General features: G+C 34.4%; 1 protein-coding gene across 9 annotated transcripts in view; it reads left to right on the forward strand.

The window, feature by feature from the left end:
• HEATR5A (HEAT repeat containing 5A) overlaps window positions 1-27,986 on the forward strand; it is a 68,950-nt gene that overhangs the window by 11,527 nt on the left and 29,437 nt on the right. For 8 of the 9 annotated variants that reach the window (XM_027637878.1, XM_027637882.1, XM_027637884.1 and 5 more), the window contains 16 exons: window positions 1,269-1,523; window positions 2,530-2,741; window positions 6,170-6,278; window positions 6,793-6,942; window positions 7,207-7,378; window positions 9,353-9,513; window positions 11,930-12,185; window positions 13,159-13,314; window positions 14,088-14,338; window positions 17,251-17,362; window positions 18,226-18,378; window positions 19,708-19,807; window positions 20,517-20,626; window positions 24,821-24,984; window positions 25,102-25,277; window positions 26,699-26,804. In XM_027637878.1, the coding sequence (XP_027493679.1) occupies window positions 1,398-1,523; window positions 2,530-2,741; window positions 6,170-6,278; window positions 6,793-6,942; window positions 7,207-7,378; window positions 9,353-9,513; window positions 11,930-12,185; window positions 13,159-13,314; window positions 14,088-14,338; window positions 17,251-17,362; window positions 18,226-18,378; window positions 19,708-19,807; window positions 20,517-20,626; window positions 24,821-24,984; window positions 25,102-25,277; window positions 26,699-26,804 (2,514 nt within the window). In that variant the 5' untranslated portion in view covers window positions 1,269-1,397. Of the gene's footprint in view, window positions 1-1,268; window positions 1,524-2,529; window positions 2,742-6,169; window positions 6,279-6,792; window positions 6,943-7,206; window positions 7,379-9,352; window positions 9,514-11,929; window positions 12,186-13,158; window positions 13,315-14,087; window positions 14,339-17,250; window positions 17,363-18,225; window positions 18,379-19,707; window positions 19,808-20,516; window positions 20,627-24,820; window positions 24,985-25,101; window positions 25,278-26,698; window positions 26,805-27,986 lie in introns of those variants that run through there. The other variant, XM_027637887.1, reaches the window with a different exon arrangement.

Below are 27,986 nucleotides of genomic sequence, written 5' to 3' on the forward strand. Positions count from 1 at the left end.
TATGTAATCGTACTTTTTTTTGTATGTTGCAAAAAATGTGAGCATAGAGCTAAATTCCATGAGTGTTCTAGGAGCGACATAACTGGTAAATTATGAACTTCTGTGTACCTAGTTAGATAAAATATGTATATATATGTATAATGTATATAATATGTAATATATGTATATTATATAAGTATAATGTGTTATGTGTATTTATATCTGCATGTTATTTTATAGTGTTGTACCTTTTCAAGTGGCTTGGTATTTCAGGTATATTTGAAGTGACAGTTCACTACAGTAAATATAATATGACTAATTTTCTCTGTGAGTTACTTTTACATAAAAATGCATAGAATATAGTAAAGGTAACCTTCTGCTGTGCATTTGATGACAACCTGAGTATTGAATTATTTACCAGTGCTTTATATTGCTGTTTACAGTTTGACGGATCATTTTACACTATAATATTGTTACTACATAGGAAAAAACGTGTTCAGCAGTCTTAATGACCTCTTAAAAGGATAACTTTTTTTGAGTTTAAAATATAGTTGACCATATTTTAACTGGAATCTCCCTGACTATTTTCGTTTGTGAAACCTACAGAGTATTCTATTTTGTATTTTGGGGCTATATGGCATTTAAATGTAGAAATTCCAAAAATAGTCTGAGAGACATAAGTAAAACATAACTTCTTTTTGGATTTCGAGTTTCTGAGGGTTTTTTTTTTCAGGTTTGGGTGTTTTCTTTTGTTTTTGAGGGGTTTTTCCATAAAAAAAGAGTGTATTAGAGGCTTGTTCAGCGATGAAATTCTGGATTTTATTTTATGCCTTGCTTGGCATTGAGAATACCTAAAGTGTTTGAATTAATATGTTAACATTTATATTTGTGAATATAATTAAAAGGAGTTTGTTATGTGTATGTTGCAGCTACTGCTACACTTAGCTGTAGATAGCAAAGTCGTTATGTTTGGGTTGGTCATTACTTTCAGATATATATGTGATCAAGGACTAGAAAACTTCACTTCTTGCAAAACAAGGAGAAGGAAAATCAGTTCAGTGAGAACTCCTCTGATATATTCTGAAGTATATTTAACTTTAGCTGACATATTACCTCAATACCATTGTCTCATATGAAAAACTTAATTATTACTAAAGATCGCTACATAAAACTGCTATAATTTATTTTTTATATTGTTTTCCTCTGAAAATTTCATTTTAGTAAACAAAGCATAAATACGATATGATCATTGACTTTCTATTAACTTTTTTTTTCTTTTTTCTGTTTAGCTGTTCAAACTTCTGATTCATCAGATATTAATGAGGAAGAAAACCTGACTGATTAACACAGCTTCGGTAGTTTGTTGGGTTTTCTTTTCATTCCACAGTGTTTGAGAGATTTGAGGAAAATTTCAAGGAATGGAGTTAGCTCACAGTTTGTTGCTTAATGAAGAAGTGTATAACCAGCTTGGTGGATTTCAAAAAGCAGAGTTCATTTTTGAGTGGTTACAGTATTTGGAAAAACTTTTACCAGTGACTAGCAGGGTAAGTGTAATGAGATTTGAGAAGAAAATCACATTATATAGTTATTTCTTTCTGTCTTTTCTTATTTTGTTTAAAATCAAAGAGCAGTATTCAATTTCATTTGCCTCATGTCTTTCATTTACAAGCAATGAAAGTAGTGTTAGCAGCAGCTTTCTAAATGTTACAAGAATTTAGTCACAGCCCTTCAAGTGACAGAGCCACTTGTCCAATGAAGGGAATTTTAATTATTTTTAATTCATATTATTGCTGCAAGATTTTGCAGCCCCATTGTGAAGAATGTCAGTCATGCTTCCACATGGCATTTGATAGTTCTCTAACAAGGAGGAATGTAACATCTTTCTCTTTTTTTTTTTTTAAAGTTTCCTAATCAAATGATAAAAGATCTGTTTCCAGCCAACTCTCCAATTGATTAGTTCACTCTTTAGAGTATATTAAGTCGATTGTATAGATATATAAGAGTAAACTGACCAAAATAATGATATTTAAGTGTTTTTATCTGTGATGAAAATATGTAAATGAAATATGGTACCACACTATTTTTTTAAAAAGAGTATTAAAATAATTTATTTAAGACTGGATGATTGTTTTAAGGGAAGTTCTTTCCTTTCTAATACTCAGATTCTTGAAACATGGCTAAAGTTCTTCTTTGCTACTAAAATTACTATATATCTGTTAATTGTTTTATTTTAAAGGAGGCAAAGCAAGAAAAGGAAACTTTCTTTTAAAAAGATATAAGTATATAAATGCCATAGGAAAATACACTTGCAATGCTACTAGAAATAGTAGCTCTGAAAAACGTGTTGGGTTTTTTTTTAAGAAGAATAAAATAGTCACATACTCAAAATGTCTTTTCTTTAAGCATAAAAATGAAGTAAATGTTCATTTGTAATTAAGAATGTCATTATCAGAATGGTAATAATGAAAAGTAAAGATAATTTACATTAATTATCTTTAACTAACTTTTAAATTTAACTGAATTTTAACTGGTTATGGATTTTATTTCCAGGCTGATATAAGGGAAAACCAGAAGAAACTGGTTGAACAATTGACTTCTTTATTAAACAATTCACCAGGACCTCCTACCAGACGGCTTCTTGCCAAGAATTTAGCTGTAATTTATAGCACTGGAGACACTTTTTCTGTTTACCAAACAATTGACAAATGCAATGAACTCATTCGGAGTAAAGATGACTCACCAAGTTATCTGCCTACAAAACTGTAAGTATTTTTTTAATCCCAAACTTCAAATTCAGTAATAACAAGAGAGACAGATTGACATGGTGAGCTGCATCTGAATTCACTACCACAAGATACATAATAAAACAAAGATCGTGCTAGTGCTAGATATTGTATGTGTGCATCAGGAACCAAAAGAGTAGAAGAGAATTGGTGGTCTCCAGCCAGCCAGTTGAAAATCAGGCTGGGGAGATACCAGCGATGGATAACAGAGTTATGAGGGCACAGCTGTTTGAAAAACAAGGAGAAGGGAAAAATATTGCTGAGAAGATCGATGAAACAGACAAGTACAACTCCAGGTACAAAATACAGTTACTGAGTACATTTCTTAATGCAACTGGGAAACTGGACATAGTTAAAAATGTTTGTAACTAAACACCTGAAGCCTAGCCAACGGAACAGAGAAACATCAACTGTTACTTCAGAATGCGAAACCAAATCTTTATGTGCAGAAATGTTGTAAGTAACCTTCATTCCTGAAACAATGCACATCTTTGACTATAATGAAGAAAATTAAAGGTAGAGATAGTAAAACATCATTGTGCATTAATGATATGGTATTGAAAGCAGAGCCGAATATGTCTTCCTCTTTACTTTGCATGCTAAATTTGTTTCTGACAACCCAAGTAAAGATTTCTGAAAATAAATTTTGCAAGGAGTCAGTTGTATTTTCCAATACCGTAATTTTTTTTGTTTCCCTCTTGTTCCAGGTGACCTCTTGTGCAGTCTGTTTAGTTAAGAATAAGTTTGCTATAAAGGGTCTAAGTCTTGCAGAATAAATTACGCTATACTACATTCTCAACTATGATATGCCATTAACATTATAGTTGAGTTGTAGTGTGGGACAGAGCTCTGCAGGTCTTCCTTGCTTCAGCTGCAATATGCCAGAGGGAAGTGGGAGGATGTCGGCATAGCAAGGAAGGATGATGGATTCCATTGGCAGTAAAGCAGTAATGGCAGATATCCACTCAGAACTCAGAGAAGTAACTGGGGGAGAAAGAGAGGTGGCATTGTTCAGAATGCTCCTGGGTATGTAAGCAGTAGTGAGGAGAGGAAATAAGTGATGGCAAAAAAAGTAACGGTAAAATATGGTTTAATTCAAAAAAGTTTTGGAAAAGGTATTTCTTGATACAGCTGACACTGAGGCTGAGGCTACACAAAAATAATTGGAACCACAGAGCTGTTTACTGAGTAAAATCTTTCATCTTCGGTTGCAAATATATTAAATACTTGGTGTTCAGTGTAGAAAAACTGCTTTTTTTTTCCAGATCTTGATTAAAGTGTTGTCTTTGTTTGCCATCTGTCCTTATTTAACATACATGCCCATACTGTCTCGTAGCAACACTTAACCATCAGTGTTCACAATATGTTAATACACTCGGGAACTCCTTTAAATACAGTTCCAGTGAATCATTCTCTTATCTCATAAATTATTACTTTTCTTCTTTGATGAAAATATTTTAGGCAAGCACTTTAAACATAACCTTAGCTAGGTGCTTATCTGCTACTAAAAGTCAGTGTGAGATGAATACTATACTAAATCAGATAAACAGTGTGAATGCAACTTATTAATTAACTTTAAATGATGAAGTTTTTGAAATATTGACATGGACTACTTTTAAACTATAAACATTTGCCTGGTCTGCAAACTTTTATAGCTTATCTCAGTGCTATTTTACCACATGTTTAAGTATCTTAGCTCTGGATTTTTGTTGGTGCCTGTCCAAGTACAATTGTCAAGGCAGAATTTAAGAGAAAACAATTTAGATGTATCTTTCATAGAGAGTTGTGTATCAAGATGGAGGTGTGCTGCTAGGGAGGTGGAAACGGGCAGAGAGGCTTTTCCCTGCAAAACTCGTAAAAATTTACAGGCTTCCTTGGAAACTTCTGGCTGTTGCTTACAATTTGACAGTTAAAGTAACTCCACAATTAGTACAGTTTGGACTTAGTGAAGAAACATTTGAGGAAAAAGAAAATAGACAACTAGAACCGTGATGCAATCCTAGAAGGCAGGTACGAGAGCTTCCTCAGTCCTATGCTTTGAACTTTCATAAAAACTTAAATGTTGATGTGCAGAAGTAACTAGATTCCCATCTTTAGTTAACTAGATGTTACTTATCAACAAGTATGGTCACTCTGTTGCTAGAAATCACTGTTCAATACTGATTGACTCTCATGCGATGCTGAAGCAGTACATGACAGTACAGCCAAACTTCTAAGAATGTTTGCAGGTTATACCATGATGTAATAAGGTAGTTTATTTGGTTGGGTTTTTTTATATGTCTGTTAAATATTCCTTCTTCAGATTATGAAATAGATATTATTTAGTCTTGAAGCTAATTAAAGTATCTGTGACCATCAGATGCTCAGTTTAGTAGTAAGATGGGACAATTGTAACTTTATGCCCAGGCACACCATGAACAAAATTAAAATCCAAACTGTTGGTGTGTACTGAGTTGAATAAAAGCAATAATGAAAAATGCTTTTTTAATGAAAATAGTATTTTGGTATGATAAGAGAGAAAGAAGGCTTTGTTTTTCTTATTGCGCTGTGTAACTTATGTGAAACTTAAATGCAGTTGGGGAAAAAGCAAAATGTTGTTTTGTTGAAGGGGATGCTGAGCAATGTCTGCATATTTAAGTAGGTTAAGCCAAAGAGCTGAAAGCTGATTAAAGAGATAATTTCTTTTTTTCCTTGTAGTCATAAAACTAATTGGTTTAATTTATGGATCTGTCAATACAAAAGCAAAATGTTTTCCTTAATTAATTATTCAAAGGAAAACATTCTTTCATTAGGCAACTCTTTATTTCTCTATTATTTTTTTTTGCTCAATATTAGCAATTTTTTCTTTTGCTAATGGAGAGGCCAATGAACACACAGAGTCCAGCTGTCAGATATTTCACTAGGATGAAAAGGACATGGGTTTATAGTTTTATTTCCTTCTTATGTATTGTTATACATAAATGACACAATTGCAATTACTAGACCATTTGCAGTCTACTATTGGCCATCAAGTTGTAAGTAAACCTGTGTGTGACTACTTTTGGCAGCATCTGCTGTAGCACAGTGCCATAGACTGCATTACACAGAGCGTGCTTAGTAAAAAATTAGGTAAGTTTTAAAAATGGATATGGAAACCCTATTCCTATTTTAAAATTTATTAGAAGATTGTATTTACTTGAATTCTTGTATTGTGCAAGTTATTTTCCCAACCCTTGTATCTGCATTTCTCGTAGAGGGTATGTGCCACACACAGACCATTTTTTTTCCCTTTTCATAATCCACTTATGTTTTTGGGACGTTCTGTTCAGTTATTTTACTGTTTGCCCATTGATTACGTTAGTCTCTTAATCCCTTTCATCTCTTACTGCATCCATTTTCACACGTCTTTGGATTTGCTTTTGTTTTAGTGCTGCGGTGGTATGCTTGGGCTATTTATACAAAAAATTGGGAAGAATTTTGGGAAACAGTTTTACTGACACCGTTGGGAATGTGCTTAAAGCAATGAAGAATGCAGAGGTATTGGAACAGCATGTTTAAAAAATGATTGGAAAAATAACAGGATGTTTACTGTTGGTAGCTGGACCAATGAGTAAGAAAAAATGCATGATACCAATTTATGAAAAGAAATCATGGAAAGTCAGATAAAAATCAGTGTCTAAATTCCAAATAAGTAATAAAGAGTTTATGGATAACGACTAAAAAAGGATGGATTGTAGTTTTTCTTAATCTGATTTCATGAAAATTAGAAAATTTAATTGCATTTTTAATGAGAACCTTTTTGCTATAGCTCATACTTTGTTTTGAGTTTTGTTCTTCTATTTAATATTTTTCAGTGGAACATAGAATTACTGTTTTCATTTGCTTATAGAGTTTTAGGGCAAGTTATCTGCTTTAACTTGTTTCAGCATAAATAGATCTCCAAAAGTCTAAAAGACCCAACCACTGTTTGCCTATTTCAGTAATTGGTGTTTTGTATTTCTAAGGATCTTAGGGTTACAAAATTTTAACATTTCTCATTTTCATTTTTCAGTCTCAAGGTCGTTATGAAATCATGCTTAGTTTGCAAAATATATTAAATGGTTTAGGAGCTGCTGCTATCCCCTGTCACAGAGATGTTTACAAAGCTGCCCGATCGTGTTTGACAGATCGATCCATGGCAGTCCGCTGTGCTGCTGCAAAGGTAAACCACTCTAATAGCTGTTTTTATTAAGGAACTCCCTAAATAAAATTCTGTTTTAATGGGTGATGAACACAGCAGTAAATACATTGTTTGCTTATCTTTATTTCTTTGATATTACCTTGGCAGCAAAAAACAAGTAACTTTAGTATGAGGCAACATGCTTATTTTGTTAGGAAAAACTCTGTGTGTTCTGTACCAAATTAAAATTTTTGCTGAATACTTTCCCATGTTGAAACACTTTTATTTCCCTTTTTTTTTGTCTAGTGTCTTCTTGAACTTCAGGATGAAGCAGTATTTATGTGGACTACAGACCTGGATAGTGTTGTGACCTTATGTTTTAAATCCTTTGAAGGTTCCAATTATGATGTACGATTAGCAGTTTCAAAACTTTTAGGCACAGTATTGGCTAGAGCTCTAACGTCTAAGCAGACAAGAGGTAAAGTATATACTTTATTTGCTGAGTCCTCATCAGTAAAAATTTGTCAGACAATAAGAAATTCTCAAATTCTATTGAAGCCTGAAGTAAAAATCACAATTAAAGCTTCATTCCGGCTGTTCATATCTCTGGTTTGGTCTTTTCTGTAACTTTTTTCTTCTGAAGTGCTATGCTTTTGGTGGGAGAGATATATTTATTTATTTATTTATTTATTTATAAAATAATAAACAAGGAAAAGTATTTGGTAAAACTATTTTTCTCTATTATAAGATTGTTATTCTGTGGAGAGAAATTAGTAACCTGAGGAATTTAAAGGCAAGATTAATTTAAGTAATGTAGAAAGAACCAAGATTTGAGGCAGTGTCTCTGTGTCAAACGAAAAAGTTAAGGATAGCTTCAAGCTATTTTTCTGCACTAATCAATATCACATCAGGATTGTCCAGTAGTACTACTATGATCAGAAGCAGAAATTAGCATGCAGTTTTGTTCATATAACAACCATGTAGCAGTTTTTGCTGACAGACAGTACTTGAGCTAGCTGAAGCATCCTAGCACAAAGTTAACATCTCTAATATTTGGTGTCATTCAGACTGGATGGCTTTAGTCCGATCTTAGAAGCTCAAAGCTAAGTATCTAACTATAATCTAAGCAAAATATAACAGGATGCAGAATTAGTGTGATTTAGACTGATTGTTCTGCTTTTAATGGCATCAGAGAAAACCTTCAGTGCAATAGGCAGCAAATGACAAAATCACATGCTTTTATGCCCAACTTACTGTCTTTCAAAATACTTGAGGCTGTATATTTGCGTTGTGGAGTCTGAAGTCTTGATTTATAAAGTATTTTCCTAAGAATCTTTTGGAGAGTATTATTGTGTTACAGAAAACAGCACTTATCTTTTCTCAATAAAGTAAAAAAAAAATAATATTCTGACCTCTTTGTAGTTTCAGTGGTTTTCTTTAACCTTTTTAAGAAATGTAGTTGTTATTTCTAAAGTACTAAGATAAAGTTATATAAGAAGCTTATAAATTATTTTGTTGGCTGTTTCAAGGAATTTTTTCCTTGTTGGAGTTATTTTTAGTTAAAAAGAAGTTACAGCTAAGTGAGACAGAAGCTAGGTGGGGACTAGAAGGGGCTGAGGGAGAGGTAGAGGGAGCAAATGAAGGAGCTCATGGTCTTGAAGTTTATGTATTGTATCTGATGACATGCTGATATTGAGTTGTTTACTTTTTTTTTCTGGACATAATTGTCTTGAATCCTCTCATTCTTTTCCTGTTTCGATGCTTTCAAGAGAATGAAAAACGCAGTGAAAGTTTTAGGTCACTTAGTGTGTGTAGTGTGCTGTCATCATGCTGTTTGCAGACGTGTCCCAGTATGTATTTTAAATGAACTTTCTGTAAAGAAATAAAGCAATGGAATAGGAATTGGGGATAAATAATTTTCCTAGCTGTTTTTGTTATTCTCATTCTTTCAAAGAGCTAGCTTAATGCCAAGATGAGTTGCTTTTGTTTGTAAGAGAACCTGTAGTTGTACCCTTACCTGACTAAGCATAGCAGAAAGGGAATCCACCCCTCTGAATTTTGGAATAGAGGTTATCTTTGGTGGTAAGCTGGAATATGTTAGTCAGGACCTCCATGAAACTTTGAGTGGTAGGAGTAGATCACACAGACCTTTCTGCAGAGGGAGCATAGATGGTAAATACTGAGGGTGGGTAAATAGAAGTATGCATACCATGGCTTAGACTATTTAAAGGTAGCTAAAGGAGAAAAACTTGATAAATGTTGTGGTTTGCTGGATCACTGAGTCCTAAAATATCTTAGTTTCTGTTATGAAGTTAAATCGTATTTGGATTTGATTGTGCTACTGAACTTACACAAATTATTTGTTCTAAAACAATGAGAGTTGAACCTCTCTACTTCTAAAAGGTAGCAAGATTTTAGAGCTATTCCTCTAAAGATTTACATCTATTCTTAGTGTCCACCAAGCATAACTTCCGCAGAATCTCTTTGGAAGAAGTGATGGAGCTATTGGGAACTGGATTTCTGCGTGGAAGTTGTGGATTTCTACGAGCCAGTGGCGATATGTTGAAAGGGACCAGTTCAGTCAGCAGAGATGTCAGAGTTGGAATCACCCAGGTTTGGTTTACGTTAGTTATGGTTTTCTGAGATTGCTAAACATTTGTATAACTGTTTTGCTCTGCATATATTTCTCCTTTCTTCATCCTTTTTTGTATCTGTGATGAAATGTATGTACTTTAAAATAAGGATTTACATCTTGAGTTATATTGGAAAGAAAAGAAAAAAAAAGATTTCTGATCTTGCTTATTGTTTACCTGATAGTTTGAAATTTTAAAAGTTAAATGTGTATTACTTGTGAAAACTTCATGTGATAGGAATTTCAAAGGAGTGATATAATTAAAATCCTTGCATTTTTTATTTAAAACTTAATGCCTTATGTCTAAAAATTAAAGGGAGAAGTTACAATAAATCTTTGAACTTGGAATAGCTTCCTTCTGTACAGGGACATTCCAAGTCCAGTTTTGAAAAAAATGATTCTGCTTTGAGGAAGTGCATGAAAACTAAGGAAAACAGAATTTAGTGGAAAAACCGCACCATCTGTTTTGCTGTGTTCTAGGATGCTCAAAGGATAGAATCTTGTTAACTGAACAGGAGTGAAATAAGACCATATAGTGCATGGTGGTAAAAATTGTATAAATTTTTCAGATAATATCAGGTTGGCTTCATCCTGTAAATATTATCTTAAAAGTAAACATTCTAAGACATGGATACTCAAATGTGAAAACTGTGAATCAAGACTATAGGTCATGATGAACATTAACATATCAAACAACTGTGATTATTTTAGTATTACAGTTCCACAGCTATATGATAATCCACTTTGCCAGTAAGGCAGTTTTTTAGTACATATCAACTTCTGCAGTGCAAAAAAAAAAAAAAATCTTTAAATTAGCTTCAATTACTGATACAAGCTGCCACACTTTGCACTGAAACAGCTAGAAGGTGCTCACAAATTGTCGTCTGTACTCAGGTCATGCTGAGTGGAAGCATTAACTTCTGGCAGACAGACAGAAAAGCTGGGGAACAATAATACCTTGACAGCTATTTGCCTAGAAAATGCATGCCAGACTCCTAGGGTGTTCTGTATGCATGGTGGTTTTATTAGTTTTCCAGGAACGGATATTTCACTTCAATGTTTTGACTATTTTTACTGGTTTTTGGAAGTTGTCTCCTTTTTCATGCATTTCTATGTTAACTGAATAGTACCTGTGCTAGATGGTACACTCTACCAGAACAGTTTAAATAGTGCAATGGTTCTATAAGAAAAACATGAGAGATTATGTATTTATCAGTGCTTATAAGTAGAAAACACTTGCAGTTATTAAATGTATTAATTAGTGAGTTTCAGCTTATTATGAATTTAAAAATAAGAAAGTCACTGAAGATGATTTCTTACATATAGAAGATTTTATATTTGTGCAAGACACAGTCTTTATCGTGTGAAATTCCTCAGTTTTCAAATCTGTAAAACCAGGATAATGTACTGGTGCATTATGAAGCGTAAGTAGTATTTGTCAAGAGCGATTAGCTCTAACAGGATCTAATAGTATAATTTCTCTGTCCAGAGTAGTTCACTTTCTTTTACATGAATAAATTTGTTGTTAATATTAGACACAAGACAAAGTATGTGTGAGGCAAATACAGAAATTGATTGATATGAGTAGTAGGAGTGAAGTTTCTTATGAGGAATTTTGTGTGTTCATTTGCGTATTCTCATTTTTTGTATTCCCTTCTCTTGATCTATTCATTAAAAGAATCCAGCACATGCACATGGAAGGCAATTGTAGGGGAGCTTATTATGTGGCAAAATAAATGGTCTTGTGGTGATTAGATTTGTAAAGTGATTCTGCATTCTTTCTCCTTGTTGTGATAAACATAGTCTTTTTATGGTTTTTATCTTTTTTATGGTTTGCAAGGCAAACAATTAAAATTCATTAAGTTGAGGAACAGTGCTTGGGGGCTGCAAATATCCCCTGATTCAAACCCTTTAATAATAAAATTCTCTCCAGGTTATGAGTTATAGTTTTGTAATATTGTAGTTTTTAAAATGCATTCATACATTAAATTTGGGTTGCATGTGCAGAATTTTAAATAGCTGGAAGCTGTTGTTAAGTGAGACCAAACACAATGTTTTACATAAAAAGTGCCTGTGCCGGGTAAACTGCCATTTCTCACACTCTGGAATGAAGTGACACGGGCAACCATCTTGAATTAACTTACAGTCAAAGCAGGCTGCAATATTACTGGTACAACCTTGATAATAATTTAAATTATTTAAACACATATGTAAAAAATTGCAGATACCAGAAGTGAGAACATATGTGATTTATAGATGCATAAATTTGTAAGTCATCTCAGTTTAGTGTTCTAGTTGTGCAATGTGCACATTTAAGAAGATATGTTAGTGGGATAGTTAGCAGGTATTTCCCAGATGTTTTGCTCTAAAATATGTTTCTTTTCAAATCTCTTTCAGGCATATGTGGTATTTGTTTCTACATTAGGAGCAAAATGGCTTGAAAGGAACTTCTCTGCCTTCCTTTCCCATATTCTAGATCTTGTGTCTCAGTCTCACCCTAAGGCTGTTCAGAGCCCAGTGGATGCTATTGGCTGTCGTCGCTGTGTTTCATTCATCCTTCGAGCTACAGTAGGAGGCCTGCTCGGGGAAAAGGCTCAAATTGCAGCTGCCAAGGAGATTTGTCAGGCCATCTGGAAACTGAAGAAAGTTGTGGGTATGGATCTAACAGGATTATCCATTTGGGCCTCTGTTTATGCTTTTTTAAGCAACTGTCCAACTACCTAATCCAGAGACTGCAGAAATAGAATATATAGTACTGATTTATTACCCCATGATAATGTAAAAGGCTTTTGATGGACTGCTTTGTTTTTAGCTTGGGCTGGTTATTTGTGTGTGTGTGTCTCTCTGTTTCTGTATGTGTATACCCACACAAGTATAAACGTATTTTTTAACACTCCTTCCTTGGCAAAAGCAATTTTAACCAATTGCAAATAAAATTAAATAATAAATATATGCAGTAATAAAATACAGATATTTTATTATCTGATATTTATTTTAAAGTAAGTTAAATTGGCAGTTAATGTATGTCTAGCCAGATCCTGCCTTCCTGTTCAGAGCAGTTGACATTACTGAAGGTTCAAAAAAGAAACGTTTGTTCCTAATTGAAAAATGAGCATTTCTCCTGGAGAAAACATATCCCCTTGGAGTGGAAAAGAAAGAAAATGCTGGGCATAACCAGTTGTCCCCTGGTGTACAGCTGCATATTGTATCTGAGTTAAATATCTAAATGTTGTATGTCTAAACTGACATACTCATTTGTGTCTCAAAAGATGAACTTTCAAAAATACATCATATTTTTCCCCTCTCTCTTTATTCCTTATCTCCACCTTCTCACTTGCTGTCCTAAAATTTCATTCTTTTCTTCCCTTTCTTTTTTCCTACTATGTACTAAAATCTGGCAAATTATCAAAGCATGTCCACATCACATTTGGTGGGGCAGAGAATAGCATGCTTCTTGCTAGCCACTGTTTCCCATCATGTAAAGATAAGCAATTTGGTAGTTTCCGCTTTATCTACCCGCCTGCATTTAGTAATTGAAACATCTTCTCTTGCAAAAACCTTTTTCTGATCTGTTTGTTTGATTTTGGTAATGATTTCATGGTGATTTTCTTGTACTGTGTTATCAGATGCTGCAATGAGTGACAGTAACTTGGAAACAAGACTTAATACAACAGATGTAACAGGAAGTCAGCATGTGCTTGTGTGTGCGCTTCAGGAACTTGGAAGTCTTATCCAAGGCTTAGGAACAACAGCAGCACCATTACTGCAAGACTCCAGTACAGGTACAAGCCCTGAATTATTTTGTCATCCAGAGTACAAAATATATTTGTATTCTTTTGCTTGCTTTCATCTTCTTTGATTTCTTATTTTTTCTTATTTCTTCTTTGATTTCTTATGGCTATTCTGTCTCCTTACTAGGATCTCTGTAGTTCTTCTTTTCTGTATTCTTCCAATAAACTTAAAAAAACCCAACAAAACAACCAAAAACAAAAAAGGGAGAAGGGAAAGTTGGCTACCTAACATGCTGTAGGAAAGTTTCAGACACTACCCGAAGAGTTCTGTATCTTCTCCAACCTGTACAAGTATATTTATTAAAAATACAAAAAAAGTATCAAATTTAATTCCATTAAGGGTTGTATTTAGAGTCCAACACTTCATAATGTTTGACTGAGCTGGGTATCTTCATCAACCTTTATTGTTTTCATTTAGCTGCATTTTTTTCTGGATGGTTCGAGTGGACATCTATTTCCACTGCATGGATTTCTGTTTCCTTGAGAATGCTTACAGATATTTTCTATGCATGTTGATGGATAACTCTGTAATATATTAGGTTTTCTCCATAATGTTATGTTTCATTCAGGGTAAATTTTTTTGAAACCTATTGAATTATTAAAATTTGTTAAGAAGTACTTCACAATAAAAGACAATAATAGTTTTTCAAGACAAGTATAGAAATTGGATAGTGTTATGTTCACCAGTCCTCTGTATAGATTTTTGCTTGTTTGACAATCTGCTTACCTATTTCTTAAGTGTATTTATGTGTTTTATTTTTCAGGAGTTCTGGAAGCAGTAATTTCTATCATTCTTCATCCCAGCATTTCAGTCAGAATAACAGCAGCTTGGAGTTTACGCTGTATTGCAGTAGCATTACCCTCCTATGTGTCCCTGCTGTTGGATCGTTGCATTGAACGTCTTAGTACGTTGAAATCCTCCCCAGAAGCAGTAACTGGCTACAGTTTTGCTGTTGCTGCTTTACTGGGTGCGGTAAAACACTGTCCTTTAGGAATTCCACATGGAAAAGGCAAGGTATGGTTTGAATACTTTACATATAGGCAGTTCTTGGATCTTTTTGCAGTAGTACTTGCAAGTTTTCTTTATGATGTGCTCACATAACCCAGTGTACTGATGAGATATTTTGGCGCCTCAAGAAGAGGACTTTGAAGCATACCATAACTCAAATAAGCGAATGTTTTTTCTCAAATGTGTCAGGATTGTGAATTTCTTGGGAAATGTCGTTAATGATTTTGTTAACTACTCATATTACTACCTTTTTCTAATGGAAAATTTTGTTAGGGGAGAAATTCATTGTTTTGTGACAGAGCTTTTAGGGCTTAAATTGAACAGTCTAAGAGAAGGTTTACCTGAAGAAAGTATTTATTTCTTGAGTAGTTACATTTTTCAAATTTCCAATTAAATTCTTTACAGAAAAATTAAGCCTTCTGCAATTCAGTTTGACACTGGCTTAATTTAGAAAGCTGACATTTAGATAGTGTTAATGGTGAGAAAAGGCTATTTTGGAGTAAATCCAGCTGAAAAGCATCAGACTTTGCCAAAAGAAAAGATCTTCCTTTTATTAAAAAAAAAAATAGGAATACACATACAGATCTGTTGCATGCTGTCATGTTTCTGGGAGGAAAGTTGTTCAACTACAGAGCAAGCCAAATTAGTATTTCCTAGGCCCATCACTGACTCTCCAGAGTACAGTTTAGTCAGTGCTTAAAGCAGTAACAGACATTATGCATTATATTGAAAATCTTTGGTCAAGTCCAACAAAATGTTTAGTCAAGTACAACAGATACATGCTTTTATTTCATTTTACAGAATTTAATGGAAACCAATTTATTACATTATCATAGTCTAAGATGCTTGTACCAATCTCCACGCTAGTGCAGATAGGATATACAGTGCTCTGAAGTTTTAGGGATATGCAGACGTAGAAATACAGACCAGGAGAAGAAGCTGTTTCCATCTTATTGGCAACTTTATCTATGGAATTACTCATGTTTGGAAAACTATGGTACATCATAAATGTCAGCAGTACATGCTAATTCTTTGTACAATGTAGAAACTTATATTCTCTCTTGTGAAAATACCTGTTTTGGAGTCAATGGACATTAAGAAAATATTCTCAGCATTCAGAGTTCCAACTGCAATTTGAAACAACTTATAAATTAAAAAAAAAAAATGTACCTGTGTTTCCTAGCTTTTAAGAACTTTTCCTGGTGATTACTAAAAGATCATGCAGAGAGAACAAAATGAATACAGTTTGCCCACTTATATAGATAAGAAGTGCCATTCAAATACTATATACTTAAGCAGAGCTAAAGTTTCTATTTAACAGAGAAACGTAATTCTTAACAAAGATTTCTTTTAGAGGAGTATAGCAGGATGAAATAGAGCGAGGAGGAGGTATGGGAGGGTACAAAAAAAAGTGCGGGAGAAATACTGTATTCTCACCCCTGAGCTGGCAGGGGTGAGAACAGAGCAGTTGACAAAAGCCCTTTTCCATTCTCTCCTAGGAACACTTCCAGACTCCAGACTAGCTCCTCTTCTGAGGAGCTGAAAGAGACCAGTGTTAAATAGAGCAGTTTTGAAAAAGAAGTATCAAACTCAGACAATAGTGATCTGGATAGAAACTCTTTTATATTAATTCGTTTTCCTTTGAGAGAGCAGTTAGAGTTGCAGGTGGAACCTAAAGAAAATAATTAATGAGGTTTTGTACATTTAACATTCAGTACTAGTGCTTATGCTTCCGTTAAAAAAAATCCTTCAAAAATAAGACATTCCTCCTGTACATAGAGAGAAAAATTGCCAGAAATCATTAAATGACATTCTTTCTCAGATGTTTGTTTTACAGGTAATTAAATTATAATAACTTTTTAGTGATTTTTTAGTAGCATAATTTAACAAGGGTACTGATTTATTTTAGAATCAAATACATTAAATCTATCAGGAATCTATGCAAATAAATTTCTTCATTTACAGCCACCTGGTAGCATTATGGAATTGGGGAAATACTTTCCGACTGGAAAAAAGATTTAGATGAAGTTTTGGCAGTGTAAAAATTTCAAACATTCATAAAACAAATGTTCATATACAAACTTTCACATCATTTTCGAAGTGTGCAAAAAAATTATAGAAGGATATTTTCTATACTGAGACTTTTAATGATACTCTTGATAATGACACTTCTTACTTGTAATACTGATTTATGGGAAGTTTTGGAGACCAGACATAATGCAGAAAGTAAGAAATACTTTTTAGCACAAACTACGTGCAGAATACTTACAGCATTAGTAGCCATACTGTGGTAATTGTCCATGGGGGTGTGTTCCTCCATTTAAGTTCTAGGCAGCTTGTGCTTTGGTAACAAGTGTAATCACCTTGCACTTAGCACTTGGTGGGCGTGTGCAGCTAAAATGAGATTAATTCTAACTATATTATTCTAAGTAATTTGTTTAGCCATGCCATTTGTCAATTTGAAAAGTGGTCAGAGAGAATAATAGACCTTATTCTAAAACAATGATAAGAAGATCATTACTGGTCCATCCCACCACTTCTTCTGAGCTGTAACTTGTAGGTGTCATGCTATTCTTTTTCTACGTATTGACATAAATAGAATATCACAACACTTCTATCCTTCCAATGCATATTCCTGTGAGAATTATCAGTTGTCATTTTACTGCTGATAAAAGAAAGGGTACAAACCAGCCGAGTAACTTACCTAGTATTCCACAGAATTGTTGAAGCTGTCCCAGACTACTACTGAAGTTAGGAATTGCAACTTCAGGAGCCCGAGTTTATTGCCATAGCGTGAGGGGAACATGGCATCCTATCTGGGAACACTGGAATAGGATTAAATCTCAAAATAAAAGTATTTGAAAAAAAATTGTAGTTATGAAGATGCTGATGCTCTGTTTTTCTGTTTTATGTTGAAGGTAATCATGACAGTAGCAGAGGAGTTGTTGTGTTCTGCTTCTCAGAATGGTCGCATTTCACTGCAGCGAACACAGGCTGGATGGCTGTTGATAGCTGCCCTCATGACATTAGGTAGTAGCTTTCTACAATTTTTCTTAAACTCCATTAAGCTGTTCGATGTCACGTCTCTGATTTTAGTTCTTTTGAGATTTTATGTAATTTACCACTGCAAAATCATTAAAAAACCCTGAAGTGTTTGGAATGTTTAAAAAAGCTTCCTGAGATAAAAATGTCATTTCTCTCAAATTTGCTGTTAGTTCACTGGGAGCAATGTCTGAAAACTAGTGACTGAGTGGGACCGCTATTAGTTAAATGTAGAAAATAAATTTCAAAGTCAATCTAACCAAATGTCTTCGTGGTCATGAATTGTTAAACATCTGTCCCAGTACAATCTGAGCTAATCATTTGTATATCACTCTTGTCAGGCATTTGTAATCTTACAGAACTTTATGATATATCTTAATGGTCATATTATTGACTGTGATCAGTAAATTACTGATAAAGGATATATTTTTTGGGTTTGATCATATTTTCAAGGCACCTTTCGTGTTTCAGCTATTACTTCTGCCCAACAACTCCCATTTTTTTCTTATATTATTATATTTAATTAACCTAAAATAAGTGCTTGCTTTCCTGAATATTGCTGTTGATTATTACATCTCTTTTATGCTGTTGATCTACAGGGTCTTAGTAGAACAGAGATTGCAGTTGGCTTGGTAGCATACTAGTAAATGTGTCAGTGGGTATGCAGTTATATATGAAAATGGAGTACCAAGATAGTAAACATCTGAGAAATTATATATGGGAAGGCTGGAAAAGTAGCGTAAGGTTTTATTCACTGCTGTAAAGATTTTGTGAACCCAGGAAAAAGGAATGAAAGAGAAAATTCAATTTTATTAATGCTGCATTGGCATGACAACTGTCAACATTTATAGGTCCTGCAGTTGTCCAACATCATCTGCCACGAATGCTGTTACTGTGGAAGTGCATCTTTCCATCATCTCCTAAAGACCTAGAAAGAGAGAAGACACGAGGAGATTCGTTTACCTGGCAAGTAACACTGGAAGGTCGTGCTGGTGCTCTTTGTGGTAAGTGGGATTTACTGTCTTTCTCTGCATATTTATAGTTGGGCTGTTAGTTTATTTTTCCTTCTGATAGAACAAGGACACTTCATATTAGTTTTTTTTTCACTAGATGGTAAAGGATGTATTCACTCCCCAACATACATGCTTCTATATCTCTATTTACATATGTATGAATGTGTGTTTCATTTTTGTTAAAAAAACCTTCAACTAATAAAAAACCCAAGATGGTTTTTCCTCTTGTTCTTCTAATCAGTTGATTTTCAAGCAGTAAATGATTATCAGGAAGCTTGTTTCTCTAGTTTAACATACATATCACAGTAATGAATGAAGACCCAAAGCAGGATATGTTCTGTTGTTTATACCTTTTATTATATTTGGAAAAAAGACATTCTCTTTCCTGTCAGGTAACTTACTATAAGCAAAATAGAATTCGTGAGTCATTTGAACACATTTGTGGGAGTGGGAAGACTTGGGTAAAAGTTGCGATAAGGTAGTTGCACTTCTCACCTTGTGAAGAGGACTTTGTATGTGGCTGCTGTCTGGTTAGGTAGCAATTTTTGAATGAAATACTGTGAATTTGGGCTTCCAGGAAATTACTTCAGTAATTTTCTTCAAATGCTTAATGTGTTTCAGTCATGTATTCTAGAGTACTAAAGGGTCCTTTGCATTGCAGAAATATGAACCCTGGTATAGTGATCACCCTTGTCTCTCACTGTTAAGATTTATCACAAAGTGCAGAATTCAACAGTAATTTCATTTTAGAAGTAACCTAAACAATTAACCTATGAGTATTTTCTCTTTAGAAAATAGGTATTTAATACTTCGTATTCTCTAGGTGCTTTTGAAAATGAAACTCAAGTTTAGTTTTTTGTAAGTAATGAAAAATACTTGTATACATATTAGCTGGTTCATAAGGTACAGTAATTAAACTAAGTTGTAATGGAAAACAGTAAGCAGTAGGTCGTTTAATCATCCTTCTTCTATTTTTTTATTATTATCATGGAATTATCCCTAAGTTGAGTTATATACTGTAACTCAATTTATAACGAAAAGCAAAAAATAGGTCAATTTATATATGCAATTAAAAGTCAGACTATGAATGTCCAAGCTGAGACAACAAAACAGTGCATCTGTAAACATGACTTTTTTAATGAGATTTTTATCAGTTTCTTCAATTTTATAGGCTAAAATATTTTTTAATTTTGTTTGGTTTTTTGTTTTCTTCTACTTTTACATTATTAGTGATGTAATGATGTGATTACTTTGCTGACGTGATTTTGTCCCTGCAAGATACCTCACACTAAGTAAATTAAAATCCAATTCCTTTTCTAGCTATCAAAAGCTTTGTTTCCCACTGTGGTGGTCTTCTTACGGATGAAGTTGTTCAGAGACTTCTTCCTCCTCTCCCAAGTGCTGTTGATTTATTGACACAGTAAGTGTGTGTACGAAGCTGTTAAATGGATTCTGGTTTTGAGAAGCTACAGAGTAATGTGCATTTGACTTAGTGCAGTTTCTAAAGAACTTTCTTTTCAAAGGACAGAAATCAGAGTCTATGTGTTTGCAGATTCCAGTGTCATGTGAAAAAGCTAAGGAAGAAGCTATTGCATGGTTTTTTTAAGTTAGTGTTTATATTCTACTTTTTTAATCAAATGCACACATTTGTGTTTATATACCATCATTTTTTATAAAATAAAAACAAAGTTCAAGAATATGCTTAGAAAAAATCTTTTAGACATGGGCACTTTTTATATATGTATTCAGACCTAAGTTGGAAAGGGTTTTATAATTTTTAAACATTTGCCTTTGGAATATAAAGTGCATTTGGGCTTTAAGCTCTAACTTAGAGAAATATATCCACAAAAGTTTGTTGTCATAAATATAGGTAAAATCAAAGAAAATAGAAAATCTTGTTTATTTCTCTGGTATTAAGTAAAAATAATGCCTGGGAATGGACAACAGACATTCTGTCAGAATATATGAAATAAATTAGTTTCCTTCTACTATTGGTAATGCCAATCAGAACCGTAGTTATATAATACGTACGAATTTTAAAAGCATTTGGCAGAGTGGTACAAATGAAACTGGGGCATTACATAATGCTTGCATCTTTAACATCTCTGATGTGCTTTTTATATTTTAAGGCTCTCTTCAATATATAAATCATACGGAAATGCTTTAAAAACACCATCAACAGTTTACAGACATAAACTTTATGAATTACTAGCAGTATTGCCTCCAAAGACCTATGAAGGTATGTACTTCCATACAGAGAGAAAGCCATTAAAAATACCATGGGCTTATTTTTAAGTTTTTGTTCAACGTAAATTCAGGTAGCAAAAATTAGTTTCACCCTTTCTAAGAAACAAATGTTATTCTGTCTATTTAAATTTGATGACTTGTAGCAAAGTCACTGTGGTTTTGAAAAGGTAATGTTCGTGATCTCTTTTCCCCCTCTCCTATTATAAATATAGGCCTCTGTTACAAATATAGACTTTTGTTCTATTTTTGGTTGAAACTAGAAGTCAGACAACCTTTCAATTTCAAAGTAGTTGAAAAAAAAATTTTTGATGCCTGTTTTATTTTCCATTGAATCCTGAATCCCAAAGGCGTAATCTTAGTTTAAATCAGTTGCATATAGTCTATTGAAATAATTTCATTTAATTAATTTAAGTAAACGTATATTACAGATATATTAACCTGATCCTGTGCAGATTGTGGATAAAAAGTTTGTATTTAAAGAACAATTTCAACAAAATTTTGGGATTGACTTACTTTTCTGTAGGAGAACATAACTAAGTATTTAAAATCTAGCCCTCTAATGCAATAACTATGCACTGTAGTTAGATGGGTCTAACAGTTCAGCTAAAACGTTAAATACCTTTGTTGTCTTTGAATTATTTGCCATACAGTACTGCATGGACTTCAGTAAGGAATCAGAGCGTTTTTGACAGCTGTAAAGAGAAGTATAGGGTATTTTTTCAGGACAGAATATGGGCCAGCCAGGGTCTAAATTAGCTGTGTCCTCTTTATCGTGGAGGGAATCTGTACTCAAATTATGTGCTCCATCTAGTGGTAACGGCTAAATAAATTGGGACAAATCCCTGACTTATGCCTTAAGGCTGCCGTCACATTGGAATTCTGTATATAACACTTGAAGCATGGTGTATAATACTCATTCGTGTCTTGAGTTTAAAAGACTGAAAATTACACTTCCATCCCTTAGAACAAGTTATTCCTTTTGTTTCCTTATTACAGGGGTAACATTTTATACAATACAAGCGTTTGGTATGGGTTTGGCAGTTTCTTGATGTGTTTGAGATTTCTGTGTTATGTTCTAACTTCATTGAAAAGACACCGTGTTTTCCAGTGTGACCTGCAAAGCATGATTCATGTGAGAGAGCATCCTAGCTGAGGGTGCTGCATTCTAGATCCAACAAACAAAGAAAAAGCTTAAAAGGTTTCTTATAAATAAGTGGTCACCCTGCTGAAAGCTTTGAGAATAGCCTTAGAATCAAAGCAGTAACTTGACAGGTCTAGTTTCAGACGTATCCACCCATGTGTAATGCAACAGTATGAGAGTGGGGAAAGAATGGAAATGCATACATCGCCAGAACTTATTTCCAAGGTCTGCTATATATTTTAATGTATAAGTGTGCATCATTTAAAAGTGTGATGAAAAGTTTCTAAGGTAAAACTTGAAACAAATGCCATTCTTTCCATATTATTTCCAGTATGAAAGCTTCATGCAGAAACTGTATGTCTTTGCAAATACTTGGATTTTTAAAAATTATATATTTAGGAAAACAATATCATTATGAAACCCAGAATTCTTTTTTCGATGTCTAAATTCAGTCATTATCAATAGGAACAATATTAGGAGTACTCTGGTGTTGCACAGCATGTCACATTTTGCATGGCTCAGAGTGACACACTGAATGAGAAACTTTCACCAGTTCATAGTTCTATTTCTTTTGTCTTTGTTTTCTTTCATCCAGGTAGTTAGGCAGATGCTAGAAATCTGCAAGCTGTTTCTTTTTGAGAAAATTGGTGATGGAAACATACACCAGGAGTCGTAACTCAAGCTTTTAGTATTTGCAAATAATGTGCAAAACTTGGTTTCTTTAGCACAACAGGAACAAAACAAAATACCCAGGAAAATGAACAGTTGAAAAGAGATTCTTTATTCATAGATCTCAGCTTCTTTATCAATTCAAGGCTTTTGATTTCTGAGACCTGAGACACTAAGACTTGTTTAGGCTCTGCTTGGTCCTTTCCTGCTCACTTTCTGCCTCTTAGAGGCAGTTTCTTTTACTGTTTTCATCACTAAAAATCAATATCAACTCAAATAGCAGAATTTTACGAAGATCTACCATGAGTGTGCATGAATAGTAAGTGATTTTTTGCATTATTTCAGCGATGACAGAAATGAAAAGAACATATTAGGTAAACTTGGGCATCAGTGAAATACACTGAACATGTTTTAGTTGCTGTCTGCAATTGTGTCTGAACAGTTAAGACTTTGCAATTTATCTGATCCAAAGTATGAACTTTTTAAGCTGGTGAAAGCTGTTTCTGTTTCTAAGATGACGAATCATATTTGTGATCATTTTCATGTGTAGTTAGATCCGGATTATAATGTGCTCATGGTTTTGAGGCTAAACATTTATTTCCTGTTACTTAATACAAAAAGTTTTATAATGTCCAGATTGAAAATTTCACACAAATAATTTCAGTAGTCTGAATTTTATTAGATTTGTTGATGCTTTCTGTTGTCTGAAATTAATGTGTTTTGTCAGACAACTCATTAGGTTTCTTTTCATTCTTCAGCTTTTTGTGCTTGTTACATTCCACTCTCTAAACCATAAAATTGAATACAAACATTCACTTCTCTTTCTTAATAGGATGAGATGAATAGCTAGAATGCTGGAACAGCATTCTGGTTCAAAATTTTGAACTGCTTTACATTGGGAAAATATTGTTTGACATGTTGAGGATTGCCAAGTGTCTACGACTAAAATAAATTTTAATTTGGTTAAAAAATGGGTATCTCAATTACATTTGATTTTAAAAACTGCTCTCATAGGAAGGGAATTTAAAAAAAAAAAGTTGTTGTGATGAGCAATAATGAAAGAACAGCTTCTAGTTTTTTTGAAAAGGCTCAATTTGTGTCCCTGGCACACACTATTTGTGCACCTTGCAATATATTTGATAGTGCTAACTTTTTGCATTTAGATTTGAGTAAAGCATTTTGGAAAAATTACATACTTGCCTAATTAGTCAGGGAGGCAGGCAAAGCAACAGATACCTGCAGAGAAGACAGGCTGATGGGGCCAGGAGTTTGCTAAGTAGGGGAGAGAAAGTCAGCTTTCTCTGAACAGTTTCAATTTTCAGAAAGGGTAAAATAGCTGGTTGTAGCTACCAACTCCAACTATAATAATTCTACTTGTGCTCATGGGGTGCTGATAACTGTGTTGTCCCATTTTTTGGAACTTCAATGTGTTGAGAAATGATAAGCAACTTCAGTGCAAACAGATAGTTGTGCAATCATCTAAACTGAATGCAAAGAATTGGATATGTGAAGTTAAGCTCCTCCTCTTAGTGCTGATATTTCCCCATTCTTGAGGACTTGACTTTGGAACCTTAATACTCTGGAGGTAAATTCTTATGTAATATTTGTATAAAGACTGTGTGCATTCTTTAAGATCAGTTCTGCAGTTTTTCAACACAACTTAATTATAAATCAGACCTTTCTCATCACATGTGGTTCAGCGCTGGAAATGTTCTCTCACTGCAAGGACTATTTTAATGACCTAAAATAGTCTGAGTCAAAATGCCCAGAGTTGTTGTTTATGTATAATGTACAACCTTGTCAGAAATATTAAGTACAAAAATATGTGAAACTCAACTAATAGTGTAATTTATCATAACGTAACCTACAGTAAATTTCTCCTGCTTTGCTTTTTGCATGCAAACTCATAAAACAGGGAACTATGCTCATCAGATTTTGTTATTTATCAAACTTATGGATGTTTTAAATTACCTCGACTTGCCAAGCCCAAGTATTCCCATGTAATTATGTAATACATTTCACAGCATTAATTTTCAGGAAATAGAAGAAAATATAGCTGTGTTTGTAACTACCTTTTTTCCCCTACTTTAATTGTAAATGTAACTAACTTACTGGATTATCACTTGCATGGCACTATGCCTTCTGTAAAAGTCTTTGCTTTTCAGCTTCTGGATTGCTGTATGTGCTTAGCTTGCTTATCTCAGATGTTGCTCTGTTGTTTCCCTTGTAACAGAGAGGGTTCTCCAATTAACTATTTGAAGACTTGAGAGAAATGTTAGATGGATGTTGCTATTTCAGTACAAATATCTTGCTCCCAAAGTTGCTTGTTGCGAGTAATTAACCAGAAGTTTTAAATATTTTTCCTTTAACTTAAAGGAAGTTTCTGTGCTGTTCTGAAAGAGTTAGTGACCGACTTGACTGTCCCAGATAGCCAGATTGATGCCTCTACATTCTTGCTTCCACCGCTTTGTCATGAGAATGATCTCATTTTACTCGGTCCCTTACTGCAGGAGACTGACCACCGATTTATCGAAGAGCAGGTACTTTTTGTTCAGTTATAAAGGTAGTATTATATTTTTATGCAGTTCTAGTTATTAGGGTCAGCACTCATTTAGACTTGATCAAAAATATGGCTATCCCTTTTTTCTTTCTTACAGCTCCTTTTAGGTAGCAGCATAGCTAGTGGCAGCCTGGAGTACGACCCTCACGCAATTTATGAGAAAGCGGGAAAAGGGGACTCAGTACCTAAACCACTACCTCCTGCATTGTCTGTTATCAGTGCAGCAACTCGACTTTTTGGAGTTATGTTTTCCCATATAGCAGAATCTCACAGGTAAAGTAGTAACTACAACTGCTGGGGAATTTCGGAGATGTTATGAGATGGTCACAGTGTTTGGCATTGAATACAGAAGAAAACAGTTCTGAAAATATAATGAATTGCTTAAGTGGATTCTGTAAACCATGTGAATAATATAATTTAGACCACCAAATTGTTCAGGTTTCTCTTTAAAGTTACTGACAACAAAAAAGCACATCCAGCAAGAGGTTACTGTCATAATAAATTCTGTTGACCAAGAAAAATGTTTTGTTCTGGTAGCCAGATCAAAATGGAAGTTATTTTAAGAGCTATTGCACTATTTTTGTGGTGCTTAATACATAATTACTAAATACCTTAGAAACAAAGAGGGACAAAGGGGGTAGGAAGCAGCAGCATAAGGAACCCTCATCCTGCCTCATTCATTATAAAAAGTAGATGGAAGAAACAAGTGTGTGTCTTACCACAGTTCTGTCAAGGTACAAGAATGCTTGAAAGGGTTCACAAAATTCTCTTGTGTGTATGATCTTCCTACTGTGCACATGGCATTTTGGTTCGTTTCACATTTATAAACATACTGATTGCTAAGGCATAAAATTCCTTCAGATTTTTGTGTACTCTTGCTTCTGTATGCTGCTGGTAATATTTTCGAATACAGCTTTAGAGCAGATCAATTATTTTTAAAATAAACAGCTTTGTATTTTCAAAACCAACGGTACTTAGACCTCAGATCATGATCATTATAGATAGTAATGGTTTTATTTACCCTATGTGGGATGAGTGCTTAGTCTTGACGAGTCCTGAGTCTTGTTATTTTAACTACCTAGAATGCTCAGGATTTAGTGTAAGTTTGAGGCAGCTTTTTGAATATGAGAATACCTGCCAATAAAATTGCCATGTGATTTATTTGTTCTTTTGACTCCCCTTTACTTTCTTATTCTGTCTTCACTGACTGCTTTTATTGTGGATTTTTTTTCTGTTTGGGTTTTTTGCCCCAACTATCACCACCTTGCCGGTTGGTTTTCTTTACCTGTTTCTCAAGACCTGAACTAATTGCTGCAGATAACTGCATTTTCTTTTTCTTTTACCTCCTCTTTTCTCAATTGTGAGTCAAAATGCATCATTCCCCTATACAGTTTGTTTTAAGATTTTCTGTTTAATGTTAATTAGAATAAATGATTATTTGTGAATACATATGTTATAAGGAAACAAAGGCAAAGAATTCATGTTCATGTATCAGTTACTTTTTCTAATACAGAATACCCATTTTTTTGTAGGAGACAGGGATGCCAGTTGAAGGAAAATGCTCAAGAGTGAATTTGCTCCACCTCTGTTTCTGTAATATATAGGCTTTGTTATGGGTTTTAAAATAGAATTTAAACTCTTGAATTATTTCCTTAACTTTCAATTCTGTGGTTTCTTTTCTGTTTTTGTTTAAGGCTCCAGGCATTAGAACAGTTGTTGAATTCCATAAAGCAAACAAAAGGATCACGACAACAAATAGTACAACTACATGTTGTGTCAGCCTTTTCTACTTCCTTAAAGGTAAATCTCCTCTCTCTCTCCTTTCTTTCCTCTCCTTTGTTTCTCTCTCTCTCTCTCTCTCTCTCTCTCTCTCTCTCTGTTACTAAAATATAGCACCTTTTGCTTCAAATGTGTCAACTGCTGTTATTTAAACCCAGCCACACAACCACTAGCTAACTCCTCCCATAGTGGGACGGGGGAAAGAATCATAAAAGTGAAAAAACTCATGTGTTGAGATAAAGACAGTTTAATAGGGAAAGCAAAAGCTGCACACACAAGTAAAGCAAAAAAAAGGAATTTATTCAACACTTCCCATCGGCAGGTGGGTGTTCAGCTCTTTCCAGGAAAGCAGGGCCCCATCATGTCTAACAGTTACTTGGGAAGGCAAACACCATCACTCCAAACATCCCCTTGCCTCCTTCTCCCAACTTGATATACTGAGCATGATGCCATGTTAAAGTTGCTGCCTGAGCATTCTCACACTGTTCAAGGAGTTGCACACAGACCACCCGAGACTTTAAGTGCTGGAACTGGAGCCCCTTCACTGCGGACGCCTCCAGTGAGCCAACGTGTGTTCTTTTCATCTCCTTGTTTGCACACACTCACTCTCAGGCATGCTTCCTACTTCTTCTGGCTTGACTCTGGCTTTCCTGTAGCAGAGCCTCAGGGATCAGATTCATAAAACCAAATTATTTGATAGAGTGGTAGAGCAGCAGGTCAGCTCAAGCTGGATGCCTCCGGAGAGGCACCCAGAACAAAAATCCCTGGGAAATTATACCTTTTTGATATATGGACCCATCCTTCACGTGCTCTCCACACACCTTGGACACATCTCTTGGTCCAATGGTGATTTTTGGTTTGGGGTCTTCTAACACATTATTGGGTTCTTTTCCTGTTTTCATGCAGGTAGGCTGTTCATTGTTCTTACCTTGAGGAGTTGCAGCTTCTGCCAATGGCTGTAGTTTCCTGATATTCTGATTTGTGCTTCTGGTGCACCTGCTCTCTGGCAGAGCACAGGAAACTAAAAGAGCCCGAGACCTAGCAACAATCAAAACATCAGTGTGTTATCAGTATTCTTCTTGTGCTGAAGACAAAACAGCACTGTGCCTTCTACTAGGAAAATTACTAAGAAAATTAATTATATTCCAGCCAGAAACATCTCTTGACGTAAGTTCAGAGCTATCAGCTTAAGGGTTCAGCTAA

This window comes from Corapipo altera, unplaced genomic scaffold (assembly GCF_003945725.1).
Source record: "Corapipo altera isolate COAL_440 unplaced genomic scaffold, ASM394572v1 23, whole genome shotgun sequence".
In the NCBI taxonomy this organism is placed as follows: Eukaryota; Metazoa; Chordata; class Aves; order Passeriformes; family Pipridae; genus Corapipo; species Corapipo altera.